General features: G+C 65.4%; 2 protein-coding genes across 3 annotated transcripts in view; both read right to left on the bottom strand.

Annotated features, from left to right (window-relative positions):
* Nucleotides 1–3,422, bottom strand: part of GRIN3B (glutamate ionotropic receptor NMDA type subunit 3B) — a 4,344-nt gene extending 922 nt beyond the window's left edge. The window contains exons 1-3 of the mRNA XM_030335015.1: nucleotides 2,991–3,422; nucleotides 861–1,453; nucleotides 3–514 (exon numbers count right to left, since the gene is read on the bottom strand). Coding sequence (XP_030190875.1) covers nucleotides 3–514; nucleotides 861–1,453; nucleotides 2,991–3,422 — 1,537 coding nt within the window. The remainder of the gene's footprint in view (nucleotides 1–2; nucleotides 515–860; nucleotides 1,454–2,990) is intronic.
* A 2,066-nt stretch (nucleotides 3,423–5,488) lies between these two features.
* WDR18 (WD repeat domain 18) lies at nucleotides 5,489–14,804 on the bottom strand. 2 transcript variants are annotated; one of them, XM_030297951.2, is made up of 11 exons: nucleotides 13,797–14,804; nucleotides 12,641–12,751; nucleotides 11,086–11,219; nucleotides 10,789–10,930; nucleotides 10,191–10,334; nucleotides 9,986–10,050; nucleotides 9,767–9,891; nucleotides 9,348–9,514; nucleotides 8,408–8,476; nucleotides 8,189–8,316; nucleotides 5,489–6,103 (listed from the first exon to the last, which is right to left on the bottom strand). In XM_030297951.2, the coding sequence occupies exons 1-11, from the start codon at nucleotides 14,004–14,006 to the stop codon at nucleotides 6,040–6,042; spliced, it is 1,359 nt and encodes a 452-aa protein (XP_030153811.1). In that variant the 5' UTR covers nucleotides 14,007–14,804; the 3' UTR covers nucleotides 5,489–6,039. The 2 variants fall into 2 exon arrangements, with proteins under 2 accessions (XP_030153811.1, XP_030153821.1); XM_030297961.1 differs by lacking the exon at nucleotides 5,489–6,103 and having other exon boundaries at nucleotides 8,185–8,316; nucleotides 13,797–14,006.
* Between the last annotated feature and the right edge of the window lie 1,977 nt (nucleotides 14,805–16,781).

Here is a 16,781-nt window from a genome sequence, read left to right as displayed (position 1 = left end):
GCCGTCCCGCAGGGCGCCGTACTTGCCGTCGCCCACGATGTACAGCTCGAAGTCGAAGGGCGCGTCCTCCGCCAGGCGCTCCAGCAGGTCGATGCAGTAGCCGTAGCAACACTTGCGCAGCGCCCGCGGCGCCGAGCCGTTGGCCAGGGCGGCGAACAGCGCGTCCAGCGCGGCCGAGTCGTTGGTGCCGGGGGCCAGGCACAGCCGCCCCGCGGGGCACTGCCCGTCCTCGTCCGGCTCGCGGGCGAACACGAACGGGTGCTCCACCAGCGTCACCACGCGCAGCCTGGGCCGGCCTCCGGCTCCCGGCGCCGGCGGGGGCCGCGCGGCCGCGCCGCCCGGCTCCGACTCCAGCCGCCCGGCCCGCCAGCTGCCCACCGTGGCCCAGGCCGGGGCGCCCCGCGGGTCCTGGCGCAGGCTCCACACTCGGAAGTGCCGCGACACGTGCACCTGGGAGGAGCCGGTCACCCACACCGGCCCCGTGAGGCCCTGGAAGGACGTGTTGGCCAGGAACCTGGGGGGGGGGGGGGGGGGCGGAGGGGGGCACCGTCAGGCAGCGGGGGCCGGACCCCTTGCCAGCGTGGCACCCGCGCCACGGGGGCGGTGACGGTGCCCCCGGCCCGAAAGCGACGACTTCCCGGTTCCCATGCCCGGCGAGGCCGCCTGGCTGGTTCACTTCCCCTGCCCTGCACGCTGCCCCCAGAGCGCCCTGAGCCCCCGCCTGCCCCTTCCCCTGCCCTGCTTCCACCTTAGGGTCAAAACCCGCTTTCTCGGGAGGACACGATGCCCGGTATACAGCACGGACCCAACAATGGTGCCTTTCCCGACTCACAGACGGGACCCGCACACCCCTCACTCACCGTGCCAGCAAGCGGCCCGAGGACAGGGACCCGGCCGGGCGTGGGTCGTGGCAGTTGACCGCGGCGGGGGGGAGGGCGCGCTCCGGTTCCGCACGGGCCGCGCTTCCCAGGGCGCGAGCCACCAGCTCCACGGCGTCATGAATGGCGGCCTCCAGCGGGGGCCGAGCCACCTCGCCCAGCGCCAGCAGCCCGAGGGGCAGGCCGTCCGTGGGCAGTACCTCAGGGGACAGTGGTGTGCCCAGCAGCCAGCGGGGCCCCGGGGGCGCGGCCCGCAGCACCCGGAGGGCGCGGGCGGCGTCACAGCCAAGGAGTGCAGCCACGGGCACTGGGGCCGAGCCCCCCGCCGGGGCCCCCAGGGGGGCCAGGCGTGCCTGCAGCCCCGCGGCACCCGGCTCCGGCCGACCCAGGTCCAGCACGAGCTTTGGGGCCCCGCCGGCCCGGGCGGCCCAGAGGGCCACCAGCCCAGCAGGGTCCCGCACGCGGCAGAGCACCAGGCCGACGTCCTCCCAGGCATGGGCCTGCAGCACAGACACCAGCACGTCGAGCAGCGTCTCCAGGGGGCTGGCCCAGTCCAGCTGCAGGTGGAACGGATTCTGGAAAGGGGGTGGGCACAGTCAGGGCTGGCGACCTGTGACCCACCGCACCCTCCCCACCCCCACGAGTAGGTGCTCGATAAACAGACGTCCTCTTTAAGACCGGGCGGCATGCCTGCCTCCGCCAGCCCGCCCCTGCTCTCAACCCTCTCTGTCTCCCCACCACCATCAGCACAAAGCCCAGCCTCCTTGGCCTGACACTCAGGGCCTACTCGCTTGGCTCTGGTCACCCTGGTCGCACCCCACTTTGGGGCTTTTCGCATTTCCCAGCTGGAACACCTCTCCTCTCTCTCTCTCTCTCTCTCTCTCTCTCTCTCTCTCTCCCCCCCCCGGCACCCAACTCCTACACATCCTTCAAAACCCAGGTCCATCACCCATCCCCTATTCAGACTTCCCTGGCGAGCCAGGGGCTGAGGGACTCCTCTATGCCCTGTGGCACCCAGAAAGTTCTCCGGGACTTGCTCTTAGCCTGTGAAGGAGGAGAGAGAGGGCAATGCCAGACACCTAAGGCGAGCAGGGTGTTGCCCGGGCGAGGACAGGATGCCCAGGGCTGAGGCTGCTGTTCAGTCCCTGGGGGTCCAAGCGAGTCCTCCCAAAAGACCGACGTAAATAGCAGGGGCTCCGGGCCTGGAGGCGGCAGCAGAGGGCGCCATAGGCCTGGCTTTGAGTTCTGTACCTTTCCCACAAGGTCGGCGCAGGGGGCCCGCCTCGAGGCGGGGACAGCGGGGTTAAGGAGACCCCAGGCTTCCTCTAGAGTCGAGGCCTCCCCTCCCTGAGGAGAAGGACGGCCTGGAGGGGCTTCAAGCTGCGTTCGGAAGGCGGGAGGCCCCTACCAGTCCCCATATCTCTAGGTTGGGCCCCTCCCTGCTGTCCTTGTAAGGGGGCCTTTCCCAGAGGCACCACGGGGGTCCCCAGAGCCCTCTCAGTCACCCCTCATCCGTATCCCGCTTTGTGCTTCTTCGGGCCCAGATCCAGGCCCAGAGGCGGAATCAAGGAGAGAATAAACTCCAGAGATGCGGAGGGAAGGGTCTGACTGACAGGGAGGGTGGCCCGTCGCGGGGAGGAGACTGGGGAGACCAGCAGACCCCGGAACTGCACCCCAGAAACGGGCAGAAAGACCTGTTTCCCCTCCCAGCCCGGGGCCCAGCTCGGTGGGGCTGGGGGGCGCCCTCCGACCGGGGAGGGCTTCTGGGGCCCACAAGGGCAGCAGCCACGGTGGGGAGACCCCGTCACCAAAGCCCAGGAAGGGGGTCTGCGCAGGAGATGCGGCCCCGCCGCCCCCCACCGCCCCCCTCGAGGGGGGCCTCGTGTGGGTTTGGCCATCCTGGGTCCAGAAGCATCGCACCGGGTCGCCCGCCGTTTCTGGGTCCCCGCGCCCTAGGGGGCATCCGGGGTCAGGAGTTCACGTCCCGCGAGCCCCGGGGGCTCCTGTGCCAGCGCCCCCCCCCCCCGGCGCCTCTGGCGTCGGACCCCCGGCCCCCGCCCCCCAGGGCGTCCCGGGGCCTCCCTCGTCCGGCCCCCGGGCGTCCCCGCGTACCGGGTCTCCGAGGGGCGCGCGCGCCTCCCGCCGCAGCACGCTGAGCACGGGGGTCTCGGCGGCGGCCGCCAGGAAGTGCAGCTGCCGCAGCTCGGGCCGCGCCCCCGGGAATGCGAGCACGGCCCGCACGCCCGGCGCCGCCAGCGCCTGGCACAGGCCGCGGGCCAGTGAGGCGGGGTCGCGGGCAGGGGGCGCGGCGGCCACCAGCTCCAGGCTCAGGTTGTGCGGCAGCCGCGGCGCCAGGGCGGCCCGGGCCAGGGCGGCGCGGACGCGGGCGCGGGCGGCGGGCGCGCGGGGCAGGAGGGCGCCCAGGCGCACCGAGCCCCCCAGGCGCTCCAGGACGCCGCACGGCTGCGGGTGGCCCCCCGCGGGCCCCGGCCCCGGCCCCAGCGCCAGCGCCAGGCCGAGCCACAGCGCCCGCACAAACTCCATCCCAAAGTTGCCGGCCGCGCCGCGGGGCGGAGCCGCCGGGGCCACCGCGCAGGAGGCGGGGTCTGGGGCCCGGCCCCCGCCGCTCGCTGCCCCGCCCCCCGCGGGGCAGGCGCATCCCTCCCCCGCGCGCCCCCGCCCCCCACGCCGCCGGCCGACCTGCGCCCGCCCTCGCTCCGTCCGGTTCCCCAGGGTCAGCAAGCCTCTAGGGAGGAGTGGGACCCACTACCCAGGGCGGGAAACTGAGGCTCAGATGGCCACGCCGCGCGGGGGTGGGGGTGGGGTGTGGTCCCCAACCACTGCTCTTCCCAGCTCCGTGCCAGGTGAGTTATTTCCCCATTCTACAGACGAGGAAGCCGAGGCTTAGCACCAGGAAGGGCATTTGTGTCCAAATCTGTCCCCACACTCATCCCCGTTCCACCCCAGAATCGCTCATGCCCCAGCCTGGGAACGCTGCCCGTTGATGTCAGGGGAGCTGAGGCCCAGGAGGGGTCACACAGCAATACTGCCCACCTCCAGCTCTACCTAGACCAGCCCATTCGAGTGCGCTCTGACGTTGTGTGCACCCTGGGGAAACCGAGGCAGATCACGTCTGATAGGAACCTACAGGGTAGATCTCCTGCCTTCCAGTTGTGGGCAGGGAGGTAACTCGGAGCAGAGAACTCCTCACCCTTCAAGACCCAGTACCAAATGCCCCTGTTCTGAAAAACATTTCTTGCTGGTCACCCAGAAAGATACAGAACTTCCTCCCCACCCCCAGTGAAGCCCCCCCCCCCGCCCCCCGCGCCTACGTGATCATATGCCGTCAAACTTTTGTTGGTTTATCTGTTTTATTTAGTGGCCACCTTCCCTACTCAACAGTGGGAGGGCAAGAGTGGGTCTGGCTTGCTAATGTGGTCTCTGATGCTCGCACACAGTGGGCACTCTAATTGATGCTTGAGCTCAGGACAGTTACATCACCCTCCACTGCTCCAGAAGCTTCCATAGCTCCCTGCCCTCTACCATCCCCCGAGCCTTCTCCCGTGCTCCGACCAGGTTCTTCCCGTGACCCTGGCATGCAGCAGGTACTCACTAAACACCGGCTGACCCAGGCCCACCAGCACCCTGCACGGAATCCTCTCAGCCCGTCCTCCCCAAGGTGGGGGGGCGGGGGGGGGGGAAGTGTCCCAACACCCCTCAGGGCACAGAACATTCCCGGCTAATGAGCGAATCTACACACACAAAACCATCTCCTTTTGGAGCCAGTGTTACAGAGGCAGGAATAAAACTCCATCAGATAAATAAAAATGCCAAACGGCAGCCAACAGTGTGGATCCAATTTGGAGAAGAGTGTCCAGAGCTGTGTGCCTGGGTTCCGGCCGACAAGGCCACCGTGTCCAGCCACTTGGCCAGCCACCCGAGGACAGGGAAGGTCCCAGGTTGCAGGCTCGCGCCCTGACCTGAGTCACCGCTGTCCTGCCAGGGGCCCCTGGCACCAGGGAGCCCACCCACCTGCCCTGGTCCTGGCTGAGGCACCAGGAGGTAAAGAGCCCACAGGGACCGCCCGGGCTCTGCCCACCCCGTGGTGAGGTCCCTCTGACAGCACGACTCCTCAGGATGAGGGGCCCGTCCTGGGTAGGGGACGGTCCCTCACCCCAAGCCAGCTCAGCAGATGCCAGCCGGCCGCCCTTGGCCCTCTGAGGGCTCACACACACGGGCGCCCTCTGAAGCTGCCCGTTCCCACTACACTTCTGCCTTTTCTGCATCATCTCCCCACGGTCAGGGGCCGGGACAAAGAGCCCCTGAATCTAGAACTAGATTCTAGATTCTCTAGAGCCCCGGGAATCTAGAACTGCCACTTCCCAGCTGTATGACCCAGCATCAGCTCCCTGACCACCGTGCCTCGGTTTCCCCATACTTACAAGGCGATAATAGTTCCCATCTCCCGGTTGCCGTGCAGATTCAACAAGTGAACACACGGGAGGTGTTTTTCCCAACTGTGGTAAAACGCGTAATAAAATTTAACACTTTAACCATTTTTCTGTTTGTTTTTTTTTTTTTTTTTTTTTTTTTTTTTTTTTTTTTTTTTTAGAGACAGAAGACAAACTGGGAAGGGCAGAGAGAAGAAGTGAGAACCTCAAGCAGGCTCCATGGAGCCCGACGCAGGGCTGGACCCCGGGAACCACGAGATCACCACCTAAGCCAAAAATCAAGTCGACGTTTAACCGACTGAGCCACCCAGGCGCCCCTCATCGCGACCACTTCCAAGTGCACAGCTCAGTGACATCAGGCGCACTCACACGGTCGTGCGGCCGCCCCCACCATCCATCTCCAGAACTTTCCATCTCCCCAGACTGAGACTCTGTCCCCAAGCAGCACAGACTCCCCGCCCCCTGCCCACCCCTGGCTCCCCCAGTCTGCTCGCTGGCTCTGTGGACGCGACTCCTCAGGGGACCCCCTGTGCGTGGGGTCACGCAGGACGTGTCCTTCTGGGTCTGGCTTCCGTCACCGCGCAGTGTCCTCGGGGTCCATCCATGTGGTGGCAGGTGGCACTTTCTAAGGCTGGATCACATTCGGGCGTGTGGACGGACCACGGAGTGCCTACCCTCCGTGCGCGGACGGGCCCGGGGGTGTCCGGTGACTAAGGACCGTGCTGCTGTGAACGTGGGTGCGCAGGTACCTCTTTGCGCCCCGACGTGCATCTCCTGTGGGTGAAAGGGAGCCCGGACACGGGAGTGTGGTGAGAGCCGGGACACAGGCCTGCTGGAGCACGGGGAGGCCCGATTCCCGAGGACCCTCCAGACTGTTTGCTACGCCAGCACCCGCCCCACGTCCCCACCAGCGCACACGCGGTTCCCTCCTGGAACACGGCCGGCAGGCGCCGGGTGTCGCCGGCCTCTTCCCCTCGGCAGCGACTGCGCAGGATTTGGGGTCAGCTTGTGCTACGGAACGTGCACGTGAACCTCAGCCCGGACCTGACGGTTCGCCCCGTGCCACGCACCTGCCGCACGCCAGCCGCGCACAAGCTCTGAGGCCTCCCTGTGGACCCAGAAGGGCCATGTCCCGCTTTACAGATATGGAAACTGAGTCTGGGCCCGACTGCAGCTTCTCCGAGGCTGCAGTGACCAGATGGAGAGGCCAGCGGGGACCAAGTGTCCCCTGATGCTCTCGGGCCTGAGTCAGATCACAGCACCCCCGCCCCTCCCCTCAGCCCTGCAGGAACCAGGAAGGTCGGCTGCCTCTGCCCCGGGCCAGAGGGCGGGAGGAGTGACACGGCAGGAGGAAACCCCAGGACCCACGGAGTCAGCAGCTGAGGGTCCAGAGTGGTGGGGGGGGGGGGGGGGGGGCTCTGACCCTGTGAATCCTTGGGAGGTCAGGGGGAACAGCACCCCCGAGGCAAGAATGCAGAGCCAGGAAGGGCGGCCTCCAGACGAAGGTCGAAACGCTCAGCCCATCTCGTGGCCACCTGCCAGCTCCCTTCCCAGCACCCGGCCCCCAGAACCAGCGACACATCTCCTTCTGAAACATTTACTCCTGGAACACGTACAGGCAGCCAAGGGCATGGAGGGAGGGCACAGGGGCACAGGCACCAGGGGCTCCGAGGGACCCTCGCTTGGGTCTGGGCACCAGAGCCTCAGTCAAACCAGATCTTCCAGACTTTCTGGAGACCCGAGGGTGAGGACAGCCTGGGCCCAGCCTACAGATGGGAAGACAGAGACCCTGGCGCTCTCGGGAGGGGGCTGGCACCCTTGGGACCCTGGCTAAGCCCCTCCCTGCCCTCCGCTGCCGACGGGAACCCCAGAGGCCCAGGGCCTGTCGTAACCCCATTCTGGCCTCAAGGGGCTGATGGAGCCCAACCGAAAGCTGTGGGGGCGGGGGGCTTCCAACGTGCTGTCCCCAGTTAGCCAGCAGGACCCCGTCTCATGCCCTATCAGCTGCCGTGCGGCGAGACCCGTGGCCAGGGCGCACGGCCGGAGGAAGGGGCCATCCCTGAGCCCAGGAGCGGGATCCCAGCTGGGACTGCTGGTTCCAGCCCCAGGTTCTCCAGCACCTGCTCAACCACGTGGATTTTCTAGGTCATTAAGCTGAGCTGTCAGGGGTGGGCAGCCTTCTGGAAAGTTCCGAGGATGGCTGTGGGGCCCACGTGTCTGAGCTGGGCTCCAGGTGCCGGCTGACCACTGGCCACATCCCCAGGGCAGGTGTCCCTGGCCTCTCTCAGGCCCTTTTAGGCCAAGGGACGTCCTCATCGGGCCGTGTGGGCACACGTCCTTCTGGAGGACTCTGGCCCAGAACCGCCACCACGTGAGCCAGGCTGGGGGCGCCCTTGCTGGGAGGCCATCAAAGGGACGGGACCGGTGGGACCACGCTGCGCTCTCTGAACCGTTCCTGCCCCGGGTAACCTCCACCCGCACCTCAGAAGCCACCCCTGCCCCAGCACACCCTCCCGCCGAGTGTGGCCTGGTCCTCACGGTCGAGCGAAAGCCCTGGGGCAGCCGACCAGTCTCTGACAAGAACCGTGACTTCTTGACAGAGTTTTAAAAACCGGACTCAGGGCGCTCTGCTGAAACAGGTCCCGCTAGGAGTCCTGGGGCCACCACGCGGGACCTGGGACCACCCCCCGCCACCGCCAGGGCACACAGAGGGTTGAAGAGAAGAGCCTTTTAGTCCTTTTGTTAAAGACAGAGCAGCACCAGAAGCCGCACGGAGGCACCGGTGGCCAACACGAGGTACACGAGGCTCCTGGAGGGGGCAACACGTCCAGGGGCCGCTCGGCGGGCGGGGGGGCTCACTTGGCCGGCCGCGTGATGATGCGCGTGGAGAAGTCGAACAGGTCGCGGTTGACCTTCCGCAGGTTCCGCACCTCGTCCTCCAGCTCGGCCACGCGGATCCGCAGTTGGTCCTGGCCGCCCAGGACGCTCTGGGGAAGGGCAGGGAGCCGGGTCGCCTGCGGGTCCCGGACGGGGCGGGGGCTCGGGGCGTCCCCTGCCCGCCCCGTGGCCCCGGCCCACCTTCTCCATCGTGCCGCTCATCACCGCGTGCAGCTGCTCTGCGCGCTCCAGGTGGCTGGGCTCCGAGCCCTGCGACACAGAAGGGGCCGCGCGGCGCCCAGTGAGCAGGGGCAGCGGCCCTGCCGGGGAGGTGCCTTCCTGACACCCGCTGGCGAGGGGACGCTGAGGCTTGCGGAAAGGACCGCCAGACGCCGGGCTGGGGCGCGCGACGTCTCTACTGAGGTCACGGGCTCCAACCCCCCGGCTGGACGGGTGCAATGTACTCCCAACGCGGCCCGGGGGCAGGGACACCCAAGGCCACGCCGTGGGCACAGCGCTGGGCCCTGACGGTCGTGCAGGGACCAAGGTCAAGGAGGCCCAGGAGACGGGCCGGCCGGTCAGCCGAGGCCTCCGGCCCCGGCACACCGTGGGCTGGACGCCGCTACTGCTGCGGGGAGGCCGTCTGTCTCCTGCTGGACAGCGTCCGGGCACGCGGCCCTCGTTGGCACAGCCAGAGGCCAGCTGTCTGCAGGAGGGCTCCAGACACCCCGAGGGGCTTGTGCAGTTCACGGCACGGAACGGTGGGCGGAGCACGGCCCGAGCCTGCCAGGCAAGGACCTGCAGAGCAGGTGGGTGCCCCTGGGCCTGGGGCGGCAGATGGGCGATCCCTGGGGGCTCCCCTCCCCCCCCCCCACGGCCCCCCGTGGAGAATAGGCCGGACACACGGTACTTTCAGGCCAAGCTCTGCTCCGCAACGCGCCCTCGTTCCAAACGCCCTGGGTTTCCTGAGCTCACCTGCCAAACCCCCGCCTGGGCTCAGTCGCCAGGTCAGAGATGGCCCCTCACCGGGAGCGCCGGTGCCCGAGGCAGGTCACCACCCCGAACCCGACAGAACGTGCAGAGCTGGGCAGAGGAAGGTCTTCCCGAGGGAGGGGACGCCTGTGTGGGGACGGGGACATACCTGCTGGTGGAGGCCCAGGCGCAGCGTGAAGCCCCCTCGGTGGGGCTCATCCCCGTGCTCGGCGCCCAGCAGGTGCTTGTTGAAGTGGGGCAGGGGCAGGCCCGGCCTGAAGTCCGAGCTCAGCATGCTGAGCGGCGCCAGCATGATGGAGGCGTTGGTCACAGGGCCTGTGGCAGGGCAGGCCGCGGTCCGAAGCCGCCCCAGGCCACGCAGGCGGCTCCCACGGGCCCCCAGTCCTCACCCCCAGCTGTCCAGGAGCGGCACCGCCCGGACCCCGGGCCTCTCCTCACAGCACAGGCCCCGGGGCGGCCAACTCGCCGGGGAAAAACCGTGGTGTGGACAAACCGGAGAAGCCGCGCGCCTTCGGGAGCCCCCGGAGGAGCTGGCTGCCCCGTGCCCCCGCACCCAGGGCGCCTCACCTTTGAGGGTCACCGTCCTGATGCACTGCTTGCTCTGGACGTCCCACAGGCGCACGGTCTCATCGTGCGAGCCGGAGAGCAGCACGCTGCCATCGGTAGACACGGACAGGCAGGTCACCTGGTTCCTGGGGACGACGAGCCCCACAGAGGGCGGCACAGGTGACCCCAAGCCGAGAGCCCGAGCACGGGGCCCCTCCCGCTCCCGGCCCCGCCCCGCACCTGTGCCCTCTGAACGCCTTCCCGCTGTCCTGCTCCGGCCGGAAGGTCTTCTCTCTCTGCCCAGGCTGTGGAGGCCAAGAGGGCCCGGGGCCGCGCCTCAGCCCGGGGGCCCCAGGCAGCGGGGCGGGGGGAACCTGGGGTCCCACGGCCCACCGAGCACCCCGGCCCGGGCCCAGGCACCCCCTTCCCCCACCTGTCCACTCACCCAGGTGCAAAGGTCGACCTGGAAGATGGAACCGTCGCTGCCGCCACAGAACAGGTGGTGCTCGGCCAGGTCCATGGTCACGGCCACGATGGCCACGTCGAACAGCACAGAGAGCAGGAGCTCGCCCGACGAGACCTCCCACAGCTGGGGGTGTGGGTGCGATAGGAGCTCTGGCCGCTCTGGACCCCCGGGAACCGGGGCCGCAGCCGTGGCCCGGGGGTCGGGGGTGTGGAGAGACCCAGCCTTCCCAGGGGCAGAACTCGCCTCTCAGGCCCATGACCCCTCCCCCCACCTGCTTTAGCCGCCGCTGGCCCCCCGCCCACCGCAAAGCCCAAAGGGCCAGCGTGCCCTCAAATCCCCCGAGGTCTGGCCAGGGAGCCGCCAGGCACAGGCAGCCAACTGGGAATTTCCAAGCCGACGCAGGCCTGGACCGTCCACCCTCTGGCCGTCCTTGAGGCGGGAGGCATCAGGGGGATTAGGAGCTGTCTGGAGCTGCCAGCCTGGGGAAAGGAGGCGACTCACTGGCTCACGCTGGCCAAGAGCCTGCCCGCTGCCAGGACATGACTCACAGATCCACTTGGGGGAGGGGGGTCCCTACCTTCACCGTCTGGTCCAGCGAAGAGGTGGCCACCCGGGCCAGGGGCCCCCCAAAGCCACAGTGCAGGTCTGTGATGGGGAGGGTGTGACGAGACCAGACATGCCGGGGGGCTGGGGTCCTGGAGGGGTCCACCTGCAGCACGCTGTGTGCAAGAAACAGACCTCAGCAAGGGGGGGGAGGGGGCCCACACCCTGACGCCCCGCCTGGCTCTCAGCCCCCTCCCACCCTGGGGCCCCGGCACGGCTCTTGCCACGTGCGCTGTGGCCAGACCCGACCCGAGAGGGCCCGAGGCCCCACCTGCACAGGCTCCACACCAGCACCAGGCAGTCTTTGCCCCCCGAGAGGAAGTGGCTGCTGTCCCCAGTGAACCGCAAGCATGACACATCCTGATAGTGGCGGCTCAGGATGACCAGAAGGTTCCCCGTGGAGACCTGTGGAGGGTGCACACAGGTCAGGGCAGGAAACGGGCGCTGCCCCCACCTCCCCCGGCTGCCAGGTCACACGGGGGCACTGGGGGGAGAGCCTGTCCACACTGACTGTCCCAGCGCTCGGGTCAGGGGTTCACGGCCAGGGTGTCTGGGAGGAATACTGAGGCCTGGTGGGAGGCCATGCCTCTTCCCGGCTGTCCTGCCTAGGACATCCCCAAATGGATGATGATCTTGTTGGAGCTCCCACCCCCTCGTCCACAGTCACCCTGACCTCTGAGCCCTGTGCGTCAGCTGGCCCGAGGACCCCTGTCCAGTGCGGGACAAGGCCGTCACGTAACCGTGGCGTCCGGGGAGGGCATGGGCTGTCTGCATGGAGGAGAGTGACAAGGCCACAGAAGAGGCTGGTGAGACCGTGAGCCCTTCCCTCCAGAACCAGCCAGACCTGGGACCCAGGAGCGGGAAGTCACCGTCTTCAGACGCCACCGCAGGGGGATGGGCCAGTGGCCGGGGCCGGGGGCAAGGGGGAGGCCCCTGGCGGCACAGACACGTGAGCCTGGGAAGGTGGGGTGGGCTGGGGGGCCAAGACTCTGTTGCGAGTTGTATTAGTTCCCCTAATACACAGATTCACGTTCTAACTCCTGAGACCTGAGGCCTTCCTTGAACACGGGGTCTTTACAAGTCTAACCGCACACCAGAGGGTGGCCCTGAATCTAACCGTTGGTGTCCTTACATAAGGAAAAGCCGGAGAAACAGCCTCCCCCTGAGGCCCCCGCTCTGGGGATTTCCAGCTTTCCTCCCCCCTCATCCACACAGATGGAAGGGGGGAAAGGTGGACAGTGGCAGATACCGGAGTCAGGTCCTCAGCCGGAGTTGCTGCCTTGGGTTGGCTGTGGGGGGCGCCCCCTTGTGTCCATGGAGGGTGAGGGAGCCAGGGTCAGACCACAGAGCCCACCAGCCAAGACCCAAGACGTCCCTCATTAGAGAGGGAAAGGGGACATTGATTTCTGCCCACGCTCCCTGCACCAGGGCAAGGATTTCTACCACGATGGGCAACCTTTGAAGAAACCCCCCCGCCCCAGTTTCCCTCCCTGCACCAGAGCAACCACTTCCTAGTTTTAGAATCATTAAAAATCGTTAAAATCATTAAAAGCCTCTGGGGTGAAATAACTAAGCCCCCTCGTATCTCTGTGGCCCTCAGACCTCTGGGGGAAGTACAAAGGCCGTTTTACAGGTGTGGACAAGTTCAAGAAAGGCAGAGCGTGATTATGTGTCCATCTTCTGGCTCCAAACCCTGTGCTGTCTGTGCAGGAGGTGACGCGGGTGTCCCCCGCCCAAACATAAGCAACTGTTGGTGACAACACGGTCTAATTAACCCAGCGCCCTGAGTCCAAATCCCACTACCTTGGTTTTACGCCTGCTCTTACCTCCCACAGGTATATGCTCTCTGCAATCCCCGCCAGGACATACAGGCCATTGGGCGACGTGGTCAGACAGGTGACAGGTCCAGGACACATGATCTTCTGCTGGAGCTGGTCCTAGAGAGACATAAGAAGCCTCTGAGCTTCACGTGGAACTCGGAAGCTAGGGGACAGTGGGGAGAAAAGTCCGAGAGAGCTAGAAAGAAGGGCAGGAACAGGGGTGATTTGAACTAATCAAGGGTCATCAAGAAGGCACCTGATCCAGCCCAGGCTTTGCAGGCTGGAGGGGGAGGCCTGCAGATTGCTGGATCAAAGCAGAACGGTGCTCACTCTGGGTGGGGGTAGGGGTGGGCAAGCCACAGAAGGTCCAGGAAGGAGTTGGAGAGCCCCACGGCCAGGCGGCTTGTGCCACAACCCCGCCTTCCCTAACATCCAGCCTGTGATCCTGACGGTCAGTTTTCTCATCTCTTTAAAGGGAAAACTTCCTGAGTACGAGCGGACCACACCAGGTAAAGCCAGAACACAGAGCTTGTCCCGAGAAACTTCAGCTGTCAGAGCCGGGCAGCAAGAAACTTCAGTGGCTGCACTTTGGGTGTTTATAAGAAGAGACCAATGGGCCCTTGGGATGAAGGGTAGTATCTCTTTGGGGGGGGGGGGGGGATAAATGCATGACTCTCCTGGGCCTCTGATATTCACCTTCCAAGAACAACAGACCCGTGGAACCCCCACAGAAAATCCTTTTTCCCCCCTTCTCCTTACATGAGCAGCAAACAAGTTTATTAGCGTGTTAAGATCAGAAAGCTCTCTTTACGGAGAGGGAGCATTCAAGAGCGAACACTCTGAAAGTCCTTTACTTAAACTTCGCTCCCCAAGCTCCCTCCCACTTCCCCAGCCCATCAAGGGTGCCTGCCCCGCAGACGCTCCTCACTCTCCCCAGTGGCCCACCCTCAGCCCCGCGCCAACGATCCCCACCCAACCCAGAGCGAGCCTCCCTCCTCGCCAACCGCCCCCAGACCCGCGCATGCGCACCGCACCCTAACCGAGACCACCCCCGCCCCGGTCCAGGGACCCCGCGGGCCCCACCGACCCGTCCCCCGACCCCACTCTGGGGCACCCCGCGCACTCTCCGACGAAGCCCGGGCCGGGGCGCGCGCCGCCGCACCTTCCGCTGCAGCTCCCAGGCGCTGATGTAGTTCTTGCCCAGCTGCGCCGCCAGCAGGTACTCGCCATTGAGCAGCGCCAGGCCGCGGGGTCCGGCCTGGCCGCCGCGGTACGTGAGCAAATTGGCGCCCGAATGCAGCTCCCACACGATGCAGCTCCACAGCTGGGCCGCCGAGTCCGTACACACGGCCACTTCCATGGGAGCCGCCATCTTGCCTCCCCCCCACCGCCCCGGAAGTACGTCACGCCAGCGAGACTCCGGCACCTGCGCCGCGGCGGCTAGAGCGGCGCCCACGTCTCCTCGCCCGGGCTGGCGCGTGACCACGTGCTCGAGAGGGGGCTAGATCCCCGCCCCGCGGCGGTGGGGGCGCTGCCGTGGGGTTGGTGACCGTGGAAGGAGACCTCGCCCCCAGATAGGTGGGGAAGTCGGGGCTCAGGGTCTCCTGCAGAGAACTTCAGAGCCCGGAGGTCGCCTGGCCGTTTCCGCTGGGCGCCTTTGACCAAGTGGCACGGTCTCTCGATTCCTTTTCTTTTTTTTAATGTGCGAATAGTAAAGTCCCGAGCTCGCAGGCCTCGATAATCATTTGCACGAAAAACGCGCACTGCGTACCTAACCTGTCTAGCTGAACGCCCCCGGGTCCACCGTCCGCCGCCCCCAGACCCCTCTTCTCTGGGGCCACGAAGTGCACCTGTACATTTCAGGAACGTGGTGCAGGCCAAACAAGTCGCGATGTCAGTCTGAGGGGCGCCTACCCTCCACTACAGCTGCCGGCCCCAGGCCAGGTCTCCAAACAGCGCCTTTCAAAAACGTGGAATTAGGTGGAAACCTGTGAAGTCAATCCACTTAGCCGGTGAGGCCTTGGCGTCTATTCCCAGCGACACTGGAGGGTGCCGGATGCCCGGGGTCTGCAACAGTGCCGGAAGCGCCCGCCCCAAGCTGCCGAGGGCGTTATGGGAGCAGGTGTCCTAGAGCAGGGTGGAGACCGTGCGCCCCCAACCCCGCTTCATATCCAGGAGACGATGGGTGGACGGAGGGAGGGAACCGCCTGAGCGAGGAGCTCGGGGCGTGGGGTATCCGCGGCTCCAGCCCCGACCGCCAGGTGGCAGGCGCGAGCCTCGGACCGGGAGGCCGGACCCGGAAAGGGCTTTTGCCCAGGGCGGCTGCTCCCAGCCCTGGGGCCACAGCGAGAAGCAGTTACGGGGATGAAGGGCTGCCACGGGGGACCTGCCTAGTTTGGGGGTCTGGAAGAGGGGCTTCCGAGAGCAGGTGTCACTTGAGCAGGGAATTCACAACTTGGAGGGAAAGGTGGGCAGAGGAACGTGCAAAGGCCCCGAGGCAGACCATGGAGGATGGAGCTGGGCAGTGCAGGGCCTTTCAGCCAGTGGGTAGCCTGGATTTTATTTTATCCTGGAGGGCGGGGATCCATTGGGAACTTAAGGACTCTTGTAAATTGACGTGAGGAGAGCTGAGTGTGCAGGGACCTCCTAGTTCAGACAGGTTGAAAGTGGAACCAGGTCTCCCTGATTTCCACCCTCACAACGAGTTGATGCTCCTAGGTTCCTCAAATGTTTTTTCTTAAATATTTAAAAAAAAATTTAATGTTTATTTTTGAGAGAGAGCTTGTGCAAGCGGGAGAAGGGCAGAGAGAAAGGGTGACAGGATCTGAAGCAGGCTTTGCGCTGACAGCACAGAGCCCCATGGGAGGGGGGCTCAGACTCAAGGACTAAACCATGAGACCATGACCTGAGCTGATGTCGGGTGCTCAGCTGAGCCACCCACGCGCCCCCTCAAATATTATTTTAAGCACTGGATGGCTCAGTCGGTTAAGCGTCTGTCTTCTGTTCGGGTCATGATCTCCGGTTCATGAGTTCAAGCCCTGCGTCGGGCTCTGTGTCTCCCTCTCTCTCTGCCCCTCCCCCGCTCACACTGTCTCTCTCAAAAACAAATAAACATTAAAAAAAAAAAGTGTGAATGAGAAAAACAAAATGCCTGGAATGCTAATTTACGCTTTTCAAACATTGGTTTCCCCAAATCGAATCTTTGAATCCCGAGTCCCCGGCGCTCTGTGGAATCTGGTTTGAGAATGTGTTTGAGAATGCCACTGTGTGGCTCCCAGGAGTGGACCCTGGTGGCCTTTCTTCTAAACATCAGCTCAAGGCTTCAATCTGCACTTTTTTTTTTTTTTCAATTTTTAAAAATTTTTGAGAGAGAGAGAGTGTGAGCCTGGGAGGGGCCAAGAGAGAGGAGGAGGCAACGCAACGCAGGCTCCAGGCTCTGAGCTGTCAGCGCAGAGCCCGACATGGGGCTTGAGCTCACGAACCGAGAGACTGTCGTGACCTGAGCCATAGTCCGGACACTCGATCGCCACCCAGGCGCCCCTTGAACCTGCACTTCTGAGCTGTGAGGCGAATCACTGTGAAGTTCTGGGCCTCAGTTTCCCCACATGCACAGCCACTGCAGCGACTGTAGTTTCCCGTAGCTATGGGATCTGGGTCCTGGGTCTGCGTCTGCTTTCAGGAAGTCTGGCCTGGAAGTCTCCAGATCCCTGGGATCCAGGACACAGGGGCAGGCCCAGCAGATGTGGGTTGCAGAACGACCAACTGTGCAGACGGGTGCCAGGGTGTGAGGGGGCTTGATGCCCGGAGGGTGCTGGTTGCTGGCACTCAGGCAGGGGCAGGCCCAGGCGACAGCTGGATCGCAGTCCTGGCCCCTCACAGGCCTCCTTCCCCCTCCTCTCCTCCCAGGAGGTCAGAGGTCACCCCACCCCCAGCCCAGCCAGCGTGGAATGAGGACAGACCAGTTGTGTCAGAAGAGAAAGGCTACAGCCACACTTGGGGGGCGGGGGGTCGTCCAGGGACCACCCCTGTCGCCAGACCTCCTTGGTGCCAGCTGGATGCCTGGTCCCAAATCCAAGTCTGTAGTGTGTGGCTAGAGGGGCAGAAGCAGGATGGGGGAAACTGAGGCACAGATAAGGTTCCCCCACCG

The sequence above is a fragment of the Lynx canadensis genome, chromosome A2 (genome assembly GCF_007474595.2).
Source record: "Lynx canadensis isolate LIC74 chromosome A2, mLynCan4.pri.v2, whole genome shotgun sequence".
In the NCBI taxonomy this organism is placed as follows: Eukaryota; Metazoa; Chordata; class Mammalia; order Carnivora; family Felidae; genus Lynx; species Lynx canadensis.
The sequence above is the reverse complement of the archived record's forward strand: the minus strand, read 5'-3'. Positions and strand labels throughout refer to the sequence as shown.

Coding starts and splice junctions, on each gene's coding strand:
- WDR18 (XM_030297951.2), bottom strand. CDS start 14,006: ATGGCGGCTCCCATGGAAGTGGCCGTGTGTACGGACTCGGCGGCCCAG. Junction 11,220..12,640: donor AGAGCATATACCTGTGGGAG/GTAAGAGCAGGC, acceptor CACCCTCCACAG/GTCTCCACGGGGAACCTTCT. Junction 10,931..11,085: donor CTGGTGTGGAGCCTGTGCAG/GTGGGGCCTCGG, acceptor TCTTGCACACAG/CGTGCTGCAGGTGGACCCCT.